This window comes from Ostrea edulis, chromosome 1 (assembly GCF_947568905.1).
Source record: "Ostrea edulis chromosome 1, xbOstEdul1.1, whole genome shotgun sequence".
Lineage (NCBI taxonomy): Eukaryota > Metazoa > Mollusca > Bivalvia > Ostreida > Ostreidae > Ostrea > Ostrea edulis.
This window is the reverse complement of record NC_079164.1, coordinates 94,105,390-94,121,395: the sequence shown is the minus strand read 5'-3', so window position 1 is coordinate 94,121,395 and position 16,006 is coordinate 94,105,390. Positions and strand designations below refer to the sequence as shown.

At 36.4% G+C, this 16,006-nt stretch overlaps 1 protein-coding gene across 2 annotated transcripts; it reads left to right on the top strand.

Moving 5' to 3' along the window:
• Positions 1-951: 951 nt before the first annotated feature.
• Positions 952-15,686, top strand: LOC125673375 (mucin-2-like). Of its 2 annotated transcripts, XM_048909946.2 has the most exons (7): positions 952-1,009; positions 2,194-2,260; positions 9,418-9,981; positions 11,853-12,752; positions 12,903-13,315; positions 14,568-14,652; positions 14,953-15,686. In XM_048909946.2, the coding sequence occupies exons 1-7, from the start codon at positions 1,007-1,009 to the stop codon at positions 15,510-15,512; spliced, it is 2,592 nt and encodes an 863-aa protein (XP_048765903.2). In that variant the 5' UTR covers positions 952-1,006; the 3' UTR covers positions 15,513-15,686. The 2 variants fall into 2 exon arrangements, with proteins under 2 accessions (XP_048765903.2, XP_056022695.1); XM_056166720.1 differs by lacking the exon at positions 952-1,009 and having other exon boundaries at positions 1,975-2,260.
• The last annotated feature ends 320 nt before the right edge of the window (positions 15,687-16,006 follow it).

The window sequence follows — 16,006 nt, the reverse complement described above, 5'->3', positions numbered from 1 at the left end:
CGATCAATAATTTGGGTGCATAAATAGCAATTAAATATTTGGCAGCATGCTACCAAACCAATAATATAAGCCAAAATTTTGAAGGAAAAAAAAAAAAAAACCCGCCACAAGGTATTGGACCCATCACACTCGTTACATGTACATGTATAACTATACACAAATTTCATGTCAGCTGCCCAGGGGTAAATAAAAGTAACTAAGTATTGTTCATAGACGTATCATCTTACCTCTAGACCACCCCCCCCCCCCTCCACACACACAAAAGGACAGGAAACACAAATTCATAATATTTGTTCCCCTATCATATTAATGTTTCACAGCAATTTAGAGGAAATTGATCATGTTTTTGAGCAATCGGAACACCTCGCCCTTTCCTCCGTTCCTACGTAAAAAGACGTATTTATATGACGTAAAGGGCGAGGGGTACCGATTGGTTTTTGAGATGTCCAAAATATACAAAAGTTACAGACGCACGTTATACGACAGGCGGATGTGTATAGCAACAGGTCACCCGAGTGCAAACTAAAAATAAAACCTATTTATGAACCATGGTCAGAATTTGATATTACCTTAGTCACTCCTTTATCATCATTTCTATTAAATCTTAAACCGTTGTTTCCAAATACCAGAAATTTAATATTCACTATTCAATAATTCAAACAGTCAGACACCTGCACAATAGAAAGATTGCATGCGGTAATAACAATATTAAAATATGTCATTTCTGCATTGATTTGAATGACAACTTAAAACAAAAATTGTACATGTCTGCATTGAAGAAAGTTTAGGAGATGAAAAATCGAAAATATCCCCACTAGAAACAATTACATACCGAGGGAATATAGATATATTAAGATGTGCTGTCAAATTTTGATATGTTGGACGCTTATCGTAAGTCTACCTACTTAAAATCGACCAATCGATTTGTTCGACCCCATGCCATTTATTACTAGACTAGAAATGAAATGTTACTGACCAAGCAACATCAAGAAAATAAAAAAGGAAAATGGTAAGTAATTTTGTTTTTATTAGAGAAAATAGAAGTAGCAGGAAAAGCTTTTGCAAATACAAGGATGAAATTTAATTCAGAGCATTTCAATATTGAAATTTTCGAAATGAAATGAAATTCAATTTGTGAGATAAAATCTTGCCAGAAACTACTTTTAAAAACCATCTTGTAATGATTAATTATACTGACATTTATAATCCCAATGTTATTTATTACAGTTGTTTTGATTGGACAAAAATAAAGCTAAATGAAAATCTGCACATCAATAAATCCAAAAACGCTAAGTATACATACGCAACTGAAAACAAATAACATAGTGTGGGAAAATTGTTCAAATTTTTTAAATTGATAATACAGGGAACGCACTTTTATTCAGTTTTTGAGTGAAATGTCCAGAGTTTGCACATACATAAATTCTTCAAAAAGAATGTTTTATCCTATATTAATCACATAACAAATTAAGGTTTTTGTGATACTCAAAAAAAAGGGGGGGGGGGGTTCTGTGGCCGAGTGGTTAGAGCATCGCGCTCAAAATCACGCGGCCTCTCACCTCTGTCGGTGTGAATTCGAATCTTGTTCGCGCCGATAAGTATTTAAAAACAGACCGATGTATTTTTTCGAGAAAGAGTCCTTCCATAGTGGAGATTTATAACATTCACGAGAAATATTGGTTTTTTAAAAAAAAATTTCAGCTTCATTAGTCCTCAACTGAATAAAATCAAAAGATGATTATTTCGATTTACAAAATTTTCATGAAAAATGAAGAAATGCGGCGCTTGGAAATGAATAACGTCTTATTTCTATGTTTGGGCTACGCCAATTTGACCAAACATCGCATCTAGATCTACTGTGAATATGCCGTAAATGTTTATCATTATCATATATTTTTTTTTACGTTTATTGTGCTGATAATACCCAACATTGCTTATGGACACTGAAAAACGTGTGATGATGAATTTTTTTTTTTTACTAGAGATGTAGTGATACAATTTCTGATAAAGAATTAACGCTTAATGAAGCTGCAATTTTAAATATCTCCATATGAATTGTTGGTTTGTTTGATTTACATCCCGTTCTAGAATGTGTCACTTATATTGCGACGTCACCAGATGTAGGTGAAGTGTCACTTATTTTGATATGATTTTGACAATCAGTTCAACATTTTATCAATGCTTATATTGCAGAGACCTGAAGCGGTATTACTTATGACGTGTGTAGCGTCCTTAGTAACAACGGTCCTGGGATCCAAAGGTAAAATAGCACAAATGACAACTTAACCGTCAGAACGTCACAAAAAAGACATTCTAATATTATTCCACCTCCATTTATGTGTTTGTATAAACATTGTAAAAATATTAATCAGTGACATATAGGTCCTTTGGACCGGGTGTAAAAAATTACGTTTATTGTCAAATTAATTGTATAACTGTATCATTACACATGTCACTATAATAAACAATTTACTTACTTACATGTACTTACTTGTAGAGGTATACGGACTCTTTGGAGCATCACTGTTTCATTAACAATAAATTCACAGTTTCAGTAATAATAGATTTAGCAAGGGTATGAAACAATGATTTGTTATCATTAAATTATCATTTAATATTACCTCTTTACCCATATACATCTGTATACATCTACATCGTATCAAAATATTCGATCAGATTTGATCAACATCACTCTACATGCATACGCGATCAGTAGCACGCATTTCTATACAGAATTCAAGGTTTACTAAAAAGGCACCGCGCACGTGTATAGGCCTAATTAAAGACGTGCATTTGATATAAAACACAGTTAACTTTTCATCCTATACGTATCTGTAGCAGCTTAGGAAACACTGAACATTTTAAAACACTATTGGGTCATTAAAAGAATATTAAGTAAAAGGGATCTAATGATACTTGCGATGTATTTGGTCAGAGAAATATGTATCGGATCTCAGATGTAAAATGTAAATTAGCAACAACAAAAAAAAAAAAAAAAAAAAAAAAAAAAAAAATCACAACCCCCCCAAACTATATCCGGGCCACTCCTTTATGCTTATATTTTGAAAAAGGAAAACTAATTTATGATCTTATACATATTTTGTCCTTGATGATTGAATACATCAACTGACTGAATCAAAACAAAACAGGTCAAAGTTACACCAAAAACATCCGCCAAACTGACGTGTTTTGTTTTATGACGCAACGCCATGCTTCCTGTTAGTTTTCTTATAATTCTTTTCTTGATGGGAAAACTGGATGGAAAACGTATGTGCGTAGCGCATTGATGAAAACGTTTTCCGTCCAATTTTCCCTTTATTACTCCATCAAGAAAAGAATCATAGGATTCATATTCTTATCATTTGATTATGTTTTAAGATAGTAAAACAAATCGTGTCTCTCGTCAAAAAGGTTTAATCAACCGCCATGAAATGGCGCGTAGGAATACATGTACGTAACAATGACAACAGCATTAATGAGCAATCAGGTCAGGTAGAGTTACTGAGCAGAGATCAAATGGATTTTTCAGCTAATCGGAATCGCCGTAATTTCATCAAGACAATTAATATTAAATGAATCCTATGTATTTGATACCCTGCTATTTTTGCATAGAACACGGTTATTCATAAACGTACATTATCAATGTTTCTTCTGTGTGTACTTTTTCCTTTTTGCTTTGTTTTCTAGCTGCTATAAAGAAAACTTGTCAAAATATTTGATCAACACAAAAATGATAAATTAAAATGTATTTTTGATAATGGTGTACCAACAAGATAATAAAATAATCGATATGGCATTTTGAATATTCGCACCAATCAACATTGGACGTGCATTCGGAGTGATCGCCCTTTGCTCCATTAAAACGTAAATACCACACCCGAATATTTTGAAACAAAATGTCACCAGTCAGCAAAATAATTATAATGTTATATTTTGAGTATACTAGAGTTTTAATAAATATCCTTACGGGAAGTTCACTATTGTCAAAACCCTTACTACTAATTAGGAATACTCAAATTGTAAAATTATCATATAGTGTACATAATTCACTATTGCTGTCGACTACCTTGCTTTTGGCCAGGATTCTCCAACGTTTACTTTTAAAGTCCGCTCTCCGTTTAAAACTTAGCATTTTCCGATTTTTTCCCCAAAAAGCCGGAACAACATTTCAAAAAGCTCCGTTCCGTCAATGTATTGTTTTTACGTTTTAGTTATCATATCGTTAGTCCAAACTCCGCACAGTGTCAATTCTTCCGGACTACCCTCCGAATAATGGAAGTTTCTGTCAGCTCAGTATATTCCGTTACGCGCTACAACTCTAATATTTGGAGGGGAAAGTAGTCCCGGAAAATAAACATTGTGCAGAGTTTGATTGTTCACTAGAAAGCAAAATGTCGAAGTCCCCCCACCTACGACCAAAACAAAAAACAAAATCAACCCCCCCCCCAAAAAAAAACCCCGGAAGATTCACCAATTCAAAGTTTATAGAAGACTTTCCCGGTATCCATAAAATCTAAAACCGGAGAAACTTCTGGTTTTATTTTTTGCACAGGCGTGACTTGAGAGGAAATATGATTATATGATTTACAAAAACATTTATCGGGGAAGAAGCACTCTGAACTTTTAAAACTCCAGGATACAATAAAATTGCTGGTGCCCTTTCAAAAACTGATGATCTCTCAGTCATAAGAGCTGAAGTTACGTTTACAAATTTTATTGTGGAAAATAATTTGCCAAATGCTGTGGACGATCGTGATGGAAAATTGTTCCGTCGGATGCCCCCGAATTCAGACTGCGCAAAGAAGTATGGTGTGGGAAGACAAAAACTACGGCGATTTAAAAAAAACCCAACTTGATCCCATTGTTGTGAGGTACTTTGATTACACTGGTGGGAAAGTTTTCATCAACAATCAGTGAATACCAGAGCTGACGATATCGCCAACAGGTTATATATCCAGGTTTGTAACATTTTATTTAATGCATTTCAGTTTCTTCATTGTTTTATAAGCTATTTTAGCGTTTTTACTGTTCAAATGTTCTTTGAGTTCCTTTTATTTAATTCAGAATGGGGTTTCAGACGCTATTATATGAATGATCTACAAATGAATGTACCGGTACCAGAGGTGACCGGAAGGCCGTGAGTTCGAGCCCTGCTTGTGTCATGACCGTGTCAAGTCTATGACTTAAACATAAATAGTAATTACATCTTTGCCAAACGTTCGGTATTTAGAAAGAGAATCACGGGTCTTTCGGATATTACTTTAAAAATAGAGGTCCCGCGCCGCGACAGGTGTTGACACATTAAAGAATCCTCACTACTACGGTCCTTAGCGCTAAGCATAGGTCTAAGTTTGTGGTACTTCACCTACAGCTGGTGACGTCTCAATATGAGTGAAAGAATTATCAAGGGATGTAAAACAAACAAGTGAAGAGATACATGTACGTGCATTAACAAGAAATTTGAAAGTCGACCAATATCATGAGAAACTTTCTGACCGTTGTAGCAGGTAATGCTTGAGTTATAAGCAACATTCATAAGGTGTCATAGCATTTGTGGGAAACAAGGAAATTGGAGATGGTTACCTTGTTGTGAATCATTTTAAATTTTCATTGAATTGTATTTCCTGTATGAAGTTTTGATAACACCTCAGCTTTTTTGCAATACATTGTAGGTTGTGCCAGTCATTTGATGCCCCTTGCAGCAGTCTAAATCTTTACCCTTTTTCATAGAGGGTCTTCTAGTACGCATGTACTACTATTTGGATAAAAATGTCAGTGGACAACAGAAGTTAGTGTATTTTCAGATTTTACATGACACTGACATTCAAAATATTCTGAAGCACGTCTCCTCTGTAATCCATGGGTATTTGTCTACAAAGAATACTCAGCCGATGGGCGCCTACATGACTACGTGATTTTTCAAAACAGATACATTAAGATGAGAAGATACAGCAAAATCGTAGAAACACATTCCGTTTCAATAAAAGACTATCTTTCAAGAAGAGGCAGTTGAGCATGCACATCCCAACAAACCAAAGGAATCCACTCTACAACCGACAGAAAGAAGAAATGCGGAGGTTAAGGTGGATTTGCTTTTTGCAAGGCAGCAGAAATCAGATGGCAAAAAAAGTAACAAAATCAGTATTGGAAGTTGATTTTGACTGCAGAGAAAACCAGCAGAGTGATGGACACCCTGTCATTGGGTCTGAGGCAAACAATTTTGTTAAAAAGTGTGGCGAGGTTTTAAACATAAACTCATTATATGATGATGTAACAAATTACTTTGTTAAAGTGTGTGCATACATGCCGAAAAAGTTTCCATAATATGGTGATGATGTTCTGTTAAATACAGGAGTTGTAGACGTTAAGACAAGGTCTTATCTTGATTACAATCGAGTGAAATACATGAACATTTAAAGCAGATGTAGGATTTCAAAATGGAATTTCTGATTTGTTCCTGATCATATCTTGCAGGAAGACAGAATGAACGAGGTTTGCGCACTCATAGGAGAACTCAGGAATAATTAACTCGCGGAGGAAATTTTTGCTATACTCGCGGAGAAAGAATTTCCGCAAATTCAGCATACAGTGAAAAATTCTTTGAAATTTTATGAAGATAATGAAATTTAAAAAATGTCGTTATCTGCACATAGATACAGTCGATACAATACTTCCTACAGCAACATCGTTTCTATTTGAATACGTCTAGGGTAAAGTTAGGACTTCGTACGTAGGATAAAAGTTACTTTCAAATTAACACTATCGCCCACAATTAACACCTTTCAAGCAGTCCCACAGGAATGGTTCAAATGACGTGATGAGATGATAATTGGGGAAGTTAAAGATCAAAGCATCCTAGAAGTTCACCTACACAACTGGGAGCTACTTTTGTCGGTATTCTGTATGATCGTACGCAAGCACTATATCATTCTCATGTATATCTAAAATTGCCTAATTTTCTTACTTCCTTGACAACTGATGTCAAGTAGTTTGACGCCTCTTAATTGAGAAGACGAATAACATGTCTATGTGTCGATAGATCGATGTTGTATGATGCCCGTTTGTGTAGAAAGTTTGTCAAATGCACAAATAATCCACTGTGAATGTTTTTTCTTTGAAAGAGCCTCGGATTCATATCTACATTATATGATAGGAAAAGACTCGTATGAAATGAAAACAACATAGATATAAGTTTGGAATATATTTATACGCCCGTCGTAAGACGATGTCCATATCTCCGACCGTCTGTTCAAGGCTTTCTGTTTCTATTTTCATTTCTCCGCCACATATCAAGCTGAAACTCACTATGTAGCTTCTTTGTGGGTCACTCTACATTATGTCGCAATGTTGATCCATTTCAATCTCCCTTGCAGGATATTTACCTCTCTTTCCGAATATTAATGTTATTAGGAAGGTGTATTATTTGTCCATTTAACTCCTACCACAGTTTTCACGCGAGGACCTCTCTATTTCACAGAGTATGTTTTGGTTATTGAAGATGTGCATGTGGGAAGGGTTTTGATTTTCGTCAATTTTTTTTTTTAGAAAACTACAGGTTGTTAATCATATTCACTCTTTAATAAATATTACAAAGAGTACATGATTTGTCCGTCTAATTTCTCCCACAGAATTCAAGTGAGACATTTTTACATGTACTTTACAGTGTTTCATGGGTATTGAAAGATGTGCACCTGGCAATGATTTTGATTTTCTTCAATGTTTGAGAAATACCAGGTTATTGAACTCAGTCACTTTTAACGAAATATTAAACAAAGTACATTATTTTTGTCCGTCAAACCACAGACACCTGAAGTGTGGATAGCTTGTATAGATTTTATGTACATACCCCCCCCCCTTTTTTTCTAGAAAGAAAGTATTTTTATACAGAACCAATAATTTATCCAAATTATATTATTTCCCCACCGATCACCCTCAGAAGTCGTTCTGAATAGTCAATTTCAACCTTCTGTAAGCTTTAGAGATGACCACTTGTGAGATACTAATATATGTAAAGGTGTGCAACAAATCATATAAACAAACGTGGGGACTACCTACTTCGAGACCGATTCACGGGGTATAAACCAACTTTATCGAAGGAATTTCTGCAAATATCTGGTCATATGTAGTTCTACTTATGTCTTTCATAATCCCATACCATCCGTTTTATTTGTCGTATTCTGCCATTTATTTCATCGTACCCGAGCTTTTACGTCCATTGACAGCCTTAAAGGAGGTTGTGACATCACTTAGCGTCTCGCGTTATCTGATTGGCTCTTCAATATTCCGACCACCTCGGTCTTTTTCTTAGCAATGAACGAAAATACATGAAAGAGCTATTCAAAATTTTTCAAAGGCGCATGGTTTTAAAAACGAAAATGACTAATAGAAATAGCAATTCAGATTATTTCATGGTAAAAAGCCAGTTTTGATACCTAACTTTATAGAATTAATTATTTGAAGACGATAATCAATCGAAGTTAATTAAGCTGTAATGCTTATCCGAGGAATATTTTTGAAAGACGACGCAAGTGCAAGCCAATCAGAGTGAAATTATAGGTTGCTGAACTTGGTCAATATTAGGGAAATATTTTACAAATAAAGCTCTTTTTCTATTTACCTCGTGTCACAGTTTCTATTAAAGGTAGGATATTTATACGATTCAAAAGAAAGTGATGGCTGATACTACCTTCATCAAAGTTCTACAACTCATGGCTTATGAAATAAACCCTACACAAGGTTTTGGCGGGCGTATATGCACCGTCAGTACTTTTTTTTTTCTTTTCCGCAAAATCGTACTACCGCAATTTACCTCACCACAAGAAAATCTTTAAAATTTTCGATCGCGATTTTAACTTGCTATACTGTGCCACGGGACTTAAGAGGTCTTAGATATGAATTGGCCCGAACCAAACTCCATGTAGAAGACGAGATTCTCAGACGACGCCGGTAGTGGATTGGTCACACTTCGTTGGTCATGTTGACCATCTTGAATGGAATTGTCTTAGTGGAATGCACTTGTATATTTGACAAAGGAGTTTTATCTGTTATGGTAGCACTTAGTGTTTTGCTATTCGTATTTAATATATTTTTGTTTTATTCTTTGTAACAACACTCACAATTCTTTCTTTCCTAATTCGCTCCGTACAAAACATTTACAAGCAAGCCAATTATCAGACAACATTACGTAATTTTTATGATAAAATGTAACAAATATATTTTGCATTAGTTGTACTGCATGTTACTCTTGCCGTGTGGTCGCAATGTAAAACTACTTCCAGTAGTTTGATTCAAAGCGAAATAAAATTTCACTCACATTCGTATGAACGAGGCTTGTGTCTTTTTAACGGTGATAAATGGTGGAAACGTACTTCTTTATTTCCCTGTGATTGCTTATACAAAATTTTCTCTGTTTGGCAGATTGCACACCCAAACCAACCGATCTTGTGTTTGTTTTGGACGAAAGTGGCAGTGTGGGGCAAGCAAATTTTATTTTGCAAAATAAATTCGTTGCAAAGTTTGTGGAAGGTTTCGACATAGGTAGAAACGCGACTCAGGTGGCTGCAATCACGTTTTCTACGGGGCCGAAAATTGAATTTTACTTGAAAACATACCACGATAAGACAAAATTATTGGAGGCCATAAAGCAGTTCAACTATTCACATCCCGGTCTAACTATGACACACAAGGCTCTTAGCTACGTACGAACTGACATTCTGAATGTGACGAATGGAAGGAGACCGGATGCATTGCCTTTTGTTATTGTTATGACTGATGGGAAATCCATGTCAACACCATTGACAAAGAAGGAAGCCAAAAAACTTCATGACATGAATGTAACGGTTTACGCAATTGGAATTTCAAGTGAGGCTAACAAAGAAGAGTTGCAAGAAATCGCCTCTAATCGCAATTACGTAATTCTTGTGCAGGATTTTAGTGCCTTAAAATCAATACAAGGCCAAGCTTTAGCCGGTACTTGTGAAGGTAAGTTTTCGTAAATATCAAACAAGAATCTTCGAAGTGTCTAACAACTGAACAACCTTCACTAGAATCTTAAAAAATCATTTCCTTATTACTTATTTGTGTGATATATGACCAATACCTGTTCAAAAACTGTTGAAATACTTATATAAGGTATATGTTCTGTGTGATCATGACCTTAACAAAATGACCTTGAGAGATCCTGGTCCAAACGATAAATAAGGAAAGGTGAAAATAACGAACAGTGATTGATCTCATAAATCCTATAAGGAATACAAAATAAAGAGTTGGGCAAATACGGACCCCTGGGCATACCTAGGAGGAGTAAGCATTGGAGTAAGAATTTGCGAGAGGCTGACTTTAAACGAGACTGTTGAAACCCCTGTAACATCAACTTTTTGTCAGTGGGTTGTCTCGATTTAAAAACTATTGATAGTACAGGGGTTTCAACAGTCAACTGTCAAGAGTGTAGAGTAACTGTTGCTTTTCGAAAATGCTAGCTATGGTCGTTATAACGAAATAGTTTCCCAATACAACTTATCATTGGGTCAAATGCTGTCTGACGTGTTTCATACCGAATGCAAAACATTCTTGACACACTGATTTTGACTACGGGTAACTCCGTTTACCTGATCAGTATACAGGACTCACGGTGGGTGTGACCGGTTGACAGGGGATCCTTACTCCTCCTAGGTACCTGATCCCACCTCTGGTGTGTCCAGGGGTCCGTGTTTGCCCAACTATGTATTTTGTATTACTTATAGGAGTTATGAGATTGATCACTGTTCGTTATCTTCATTCCGTATTTCTTGTAAATTTATTTGCAGTATTGCATCATTAACGGCAGACTAACAACTCAACTTTATGACAAACGGGATGATTTCAGTTTCTCCATCGTCAACTTCCCATGTTTATGTAGCAATATTCCATTATTACCTGCATATGGTGTTTATATATCTCAACTGATTTGATACACAAGAGATTGTTCTGCGTATAGTCAGTTTTTAAATCGAGGCAGGCTACTGACAAACAAGTTGATGTTGCAGAGGTTTCAATAGTCTCGTTTAAAGTTAGCATTTTGCAAATTCTATGGTCGTTATAACGATCTAATTTGCCAATACAACCTATCATTGGGTCAAATACTGTCTGATTTGTTTCATAGCGATTGTTAGGCCGTTCTTGGCACACTGAATTTGACTACGGATAACTCTGTTTACCTGATCAAGATATAGGGCTCACGGCGGGTGTGATCGGTCAACAGGGAATGCTTACTCCTCCTAGACACCTGATCCCACCTCTGGTATATCCAGTGGTCCGTGTTTGCCCAACTCTCAACTGTTCGTTATCTTGTACCAATACTAATATCAAAGCAAAACCATCTGCAAACTTCCTCTTTGGCAATGAAGACTTTTATGTTTAATGTTTTATCTTTTTTCGACGATTAACAAACAAATTCTACAACTTCTATGAATGGTTCTCGTTGGGTCGGATATTTCCGTGAAAGGGTCATCGTTGAGTGTACAAATCTTTAACTTTTATGTTTAAACCGTTAATTTTTCATGCAATAGTAGTAGGCTGTTTCATCCAATTCTTTGAAATCTTATAAATACACGTAAGCCAAATTTTATTCAGAATTAATTTGACCTGAAAGATATATATATATATATATATATATATATATATATATATAACGTTAAACCTTAAAAGTCGCTTGCACAAGACTCCGCCCATTGATTAAAAGGTTCAGTGTACAAATCTTTAACAACTGAGTGATTTGGTACAATTTTACAAAACAGAGTTTGCAGTTACAGTGTACGCTATAACGTCATCCTCTAAACCTTGCAATGTCAGAATTAAACTTTGAATGTTTACAGCTATTTTGAAGAAAGTAAAGGGAAGCAACTTTACAGTATCTACAAAACCTTTGTCGACCAAAACAACCACAGCCACAACTAAACGGACCACTCCCACCACTAGACGGACCACTCCCACCACTAGACGGACCACTCCCACAACAACTAAACGGACCACTCGCACTACTACTATTAAACATACCACTCCCACCACAACTACCACTAGAAAGACCACTCCCACCACAACCACTACCACCACAACCACTCCCACCACTAAAAGGACCACTCCAACCACAAGAAGGACTACTCCCACCACCACAACCACAACTAGAAAGACCACCATTAAACGGACAACTCCCACCACAACCACCCCCATGACAACTACCACTAGAAAGACCACCACTAAACGGACAACTCCCACCACAACCACTCCCATGACAACTACCACTAAAAAGACCACCACTAAACGGACAACTCCCACCACAACCACTCCCATGACAACTACCACTAGAAAGACCACCACTAAACAGACAACTCCCACCACAACCACTCCCATGACAACTACCACTAGAAAGACCACCACTAAACGGACAACTCCCACCACAACCACTCCCATGACAACTACCACTAGAAAGACCACCACTAAACGGACAACTCCCACCACAACCACTCCCATGACAACTACCAATAGAAAGACCACCACTAAACGGACAACTCCCACCACAACCACTCCCATGACAACTACCACTAGAAAGACCACCACTAAACGGACAACTCCCACCACAACCACTCCCATGACAACTACCAATAGAAAGACCACCACTAAGCGGACTACTCCAACCACAACTACTACAGCCAAAAGGACTATTCCCACCACAGCAAAAGCTTCTCCCACTACTGGTGCAACTGTGCCTCTTTCAGGTTTGCAATTTCTTTTAAATGTTCATAAAGTTAGTAGATTTATACTATATGAATACATAATGTTTTGCAGTAAAATATTATAAAATAAGCACATATATATGCTGGATTGAACAATGGCATTTTAAAATATTGTAATCATATATATTGCAGCATTAGGTTGTGACTTTGAATATTCAAATTGCGGATTTTTATTACAACATCCACTTTCCAACTCTTCATGGATCATTTGCAATGGATCAACCACATCATCTAAAACAGGACCAATCACCGACCACACCTTTAAAAATTCATCAGGAAAATTCATATACGTGGATGGAGGTTTGATGAGGCCACATAAATCCGCATACATCGTGAGCCCATTGATAAATAATATTTTGAAAAATGAAGCGTGTCTCCAGTTTCATTATCAAATGTTTGGGAAAGACAACAAGACGCTCAATGTGTACATAACAAATGGTTCCACGTCATTGCAAGATGCAAATTTGATATGGTCGAGGACAATCAATGAAACATTCAGCTGGTATTTTACCAAAGTGCCCCTGCTTGGAGGATTCTCAGGACGGGTAATACATTCAAAAGCAATTGTTAAAAGAAATATAATCTAAAATTGTTAGAGATATCATTACACTTTTTTTTTTTTTTTTTTTTTACACATTGTTGTTTAGCGCCCCATTCGAGATTTTTTTCCGGTTATATGGAGATGTCACCCACTGTAGATAAAGTGCCACAATGTTTGCATTATGCATGACACTTAAGGTCGTACAAAAGGCACGTTTACCGCGCCAAGACTTACCGTGGCCTCCATTTTAAAAGGTCACTTCCGAAAAAAACCGCCTTTGTTTTCATTACTAATGCGAGGCGACTGGAGAAGAAACAATCAGTACGCTTTTTAATGTTTAAGCCGCAACCATGAATCGCTTTGTTTTGTTTGTTTTACGTCCCTTCGAGATTTTTTTTTTACTCATGAAAGACGAAGATAACTAACAGTGATCAATCTCATAACCCCCATTAGGAATACAAAATAAAGAGTTGGGGAAACACGGATATTTGGATATCCCATAAGTGAATCAGGTGCCTAAGAGGAGCAAACATCCCCTGTCCATCGGTCACACCCGCCGCGCACCCTATATCTTAATCAGATAAAAGGAGTAATCGGTAGTCAAAAGTAGTATGTCAAGAACGGTCTAAGAATCGGTATGAAACATTTGACCTAATGATAGGTTGTATTGGCAAACTAGATCGTTATAACGACTATAGAATTTGCGAAATGTTGACTTTAAACGAGACTGTTGGAACTCCTGCACTATCAACTTGTTTGTGAGTAGTCTGCCTCGATTTACAATCTGATCATATGCAGAACAAGCTTTTGTGTATCGAATCAGTTGAGAGATGTAAACACTTTATACAGGTAATAATGGAATATTGTTACATAGATAAGGGAAGTTGACGATGGAGAAGATCACATCTGAAAAACCCGTTATTCTCACTTTTTAATGCAATGTGTTTGGCGAAGGAGCAAGCATTATCTATTTAACGTCTTAGGTTTGACTCGGCATGACACAAACGTAGCTCGAACTCACGACCTCCCGGTTACAAAGCGAACGCCCTACCACTGAGCTACCGCGACAAGTCCGGGAATTGTACATGAAACCTCCAGGATGCGATGTGAGCGACTTCACCACTAGGCTACCCGTTAAATGTTTAACCTTAGTTATCACGTTTGTGACTTGATCAAAACTAAGTTTAAAGGTAGGAATAGTGGGATGATTGGAGTTTCCTTTACATCCCTGTAAAAGTTTTATTGCATTATTGTAGGTCATTTTTGAAGGAATTAATCCAAATGATAAAAATAGCGGATTTGGTATTGACGACATTACAACAACTCTTGGAAACTGTTCAGGTAGGTATACTTTATAATAAGATTTGTCTCCTTACATGTATGTGTAAATTTTGAAATAAGATAGAAAATTAAGAGTCTTTAATGATGTTTTTAAACGCAAGTACCTGTGTCTATAAATGCACGCAAGCCTATATTGCTGAATAGGTAAAGAAGAGAAAAGTACCTATTTATTTCCGTATTCAAAAATGAAATGAAATTTCATTTGAAGGCCATTTCAAAGAGGGATAATTCTTAATGAATTTGTCTGCATTTGTTTGCAATTGTCAGAATTAATGTTGAGCGTTGCTTGTTCATTTTTAGATACTATATCGACGTTTCCGGTTTTGTTCACGTCTTCCGGATCCTCAACAAACCCAACATACACCATTCGAACAAACACTCCAACAAAAGGTCTCACAACATCAGCTAAATCTTCTACCATTTCTATGAAAACACCTACCACGACATCGACTGTTTCTGTAATCAGAATGACCAACCCTACAACCACAAAACGTCCTAGCATCAGACCTAATCGTTACCCCAAAATGACCACGTCTACTACAGTATCTACCACAAGTTCATCTACTACTTCAAGTTCGTTTCCAAATTTAAACTCAAGACCTAGTACCAATCCAAACCAATCTCGAAAAAGATTTGTAATCCCTGGTTGGTTTCAAATGATTGAAATTGGGTTCCTTGCTCTTACGGCAATCACTGGCATGGGTATTCTTGGCTGCTGTTGTCTAAAGTTCTGTGGAGGTAAACGTAAAGAGGACGATGATGAAGAGGAAGACGACGAAGAAATAACGCCGTCATGGAAACAGAGCCATAGACTTCCAGTGTCGAAACCTGGAGGATGGACTACTGGGCTGAGGATTTAACCTTCGTGTACTAATACGCTTTTGAATATTTCTAAGTGTTTCTGAGTATTTTGTGATATTTGAAATAAATAAATTTCCCATTCAATCACAAACTACTATTAATCAAATATGTACGTGTGTTGTCAATTTCAATACAGCTACAACTATTGGTCTTAATAAAATTTATTATATTTGCTTGCAACGTTTCAATGTGTTGCCATAAAATTTTAATACGGAATTTTCAAAGGCAATGTACTACCATTATTTATCACTGTGTTTGTCCTGGTGAAACAAGAAATTTAGATATACTCTAAGGCTCTAGAATAAACGATAAACTTAAAAAGCACTTACTCGACTTGTTACCTCCTCTATATATAGGTAAACGTGAGCAATGCTTTGTAGTCAATACAATAGAACAGAACATTTTGATATTACTTTTGTATATATGTAGGACTCCAAAGTGCGATGGGACTCTAAAGTGCGATGGTCACGCCAAAGTGCGATGGTCTACGCCA

Excerpts from the sequence above, each read along its gene's own strand:
- LOC125673375 (XM_056166720.1), top strand. The coding sequence starts at position 2,179 with ATGCTTATATTGCAGAGACCTGAAGCGGTATTACTTATGACGTGTGTA. Across the intron at positions 13,316-14,567 it reads TTGGAGGATTCTCAGGACGG|GTCATTTTTGAAGGAATTAA; the intron begins GTAATACATTCA and ends GCATTATTGTAG. Across the intron at positions 14,653-14,952 it reads AACTCTTGGAAACTGTTCAG|ATACTATATCGACGTTTCCG; the intron begins GTAGGTATACTT and ends GTTCATTTTTAG.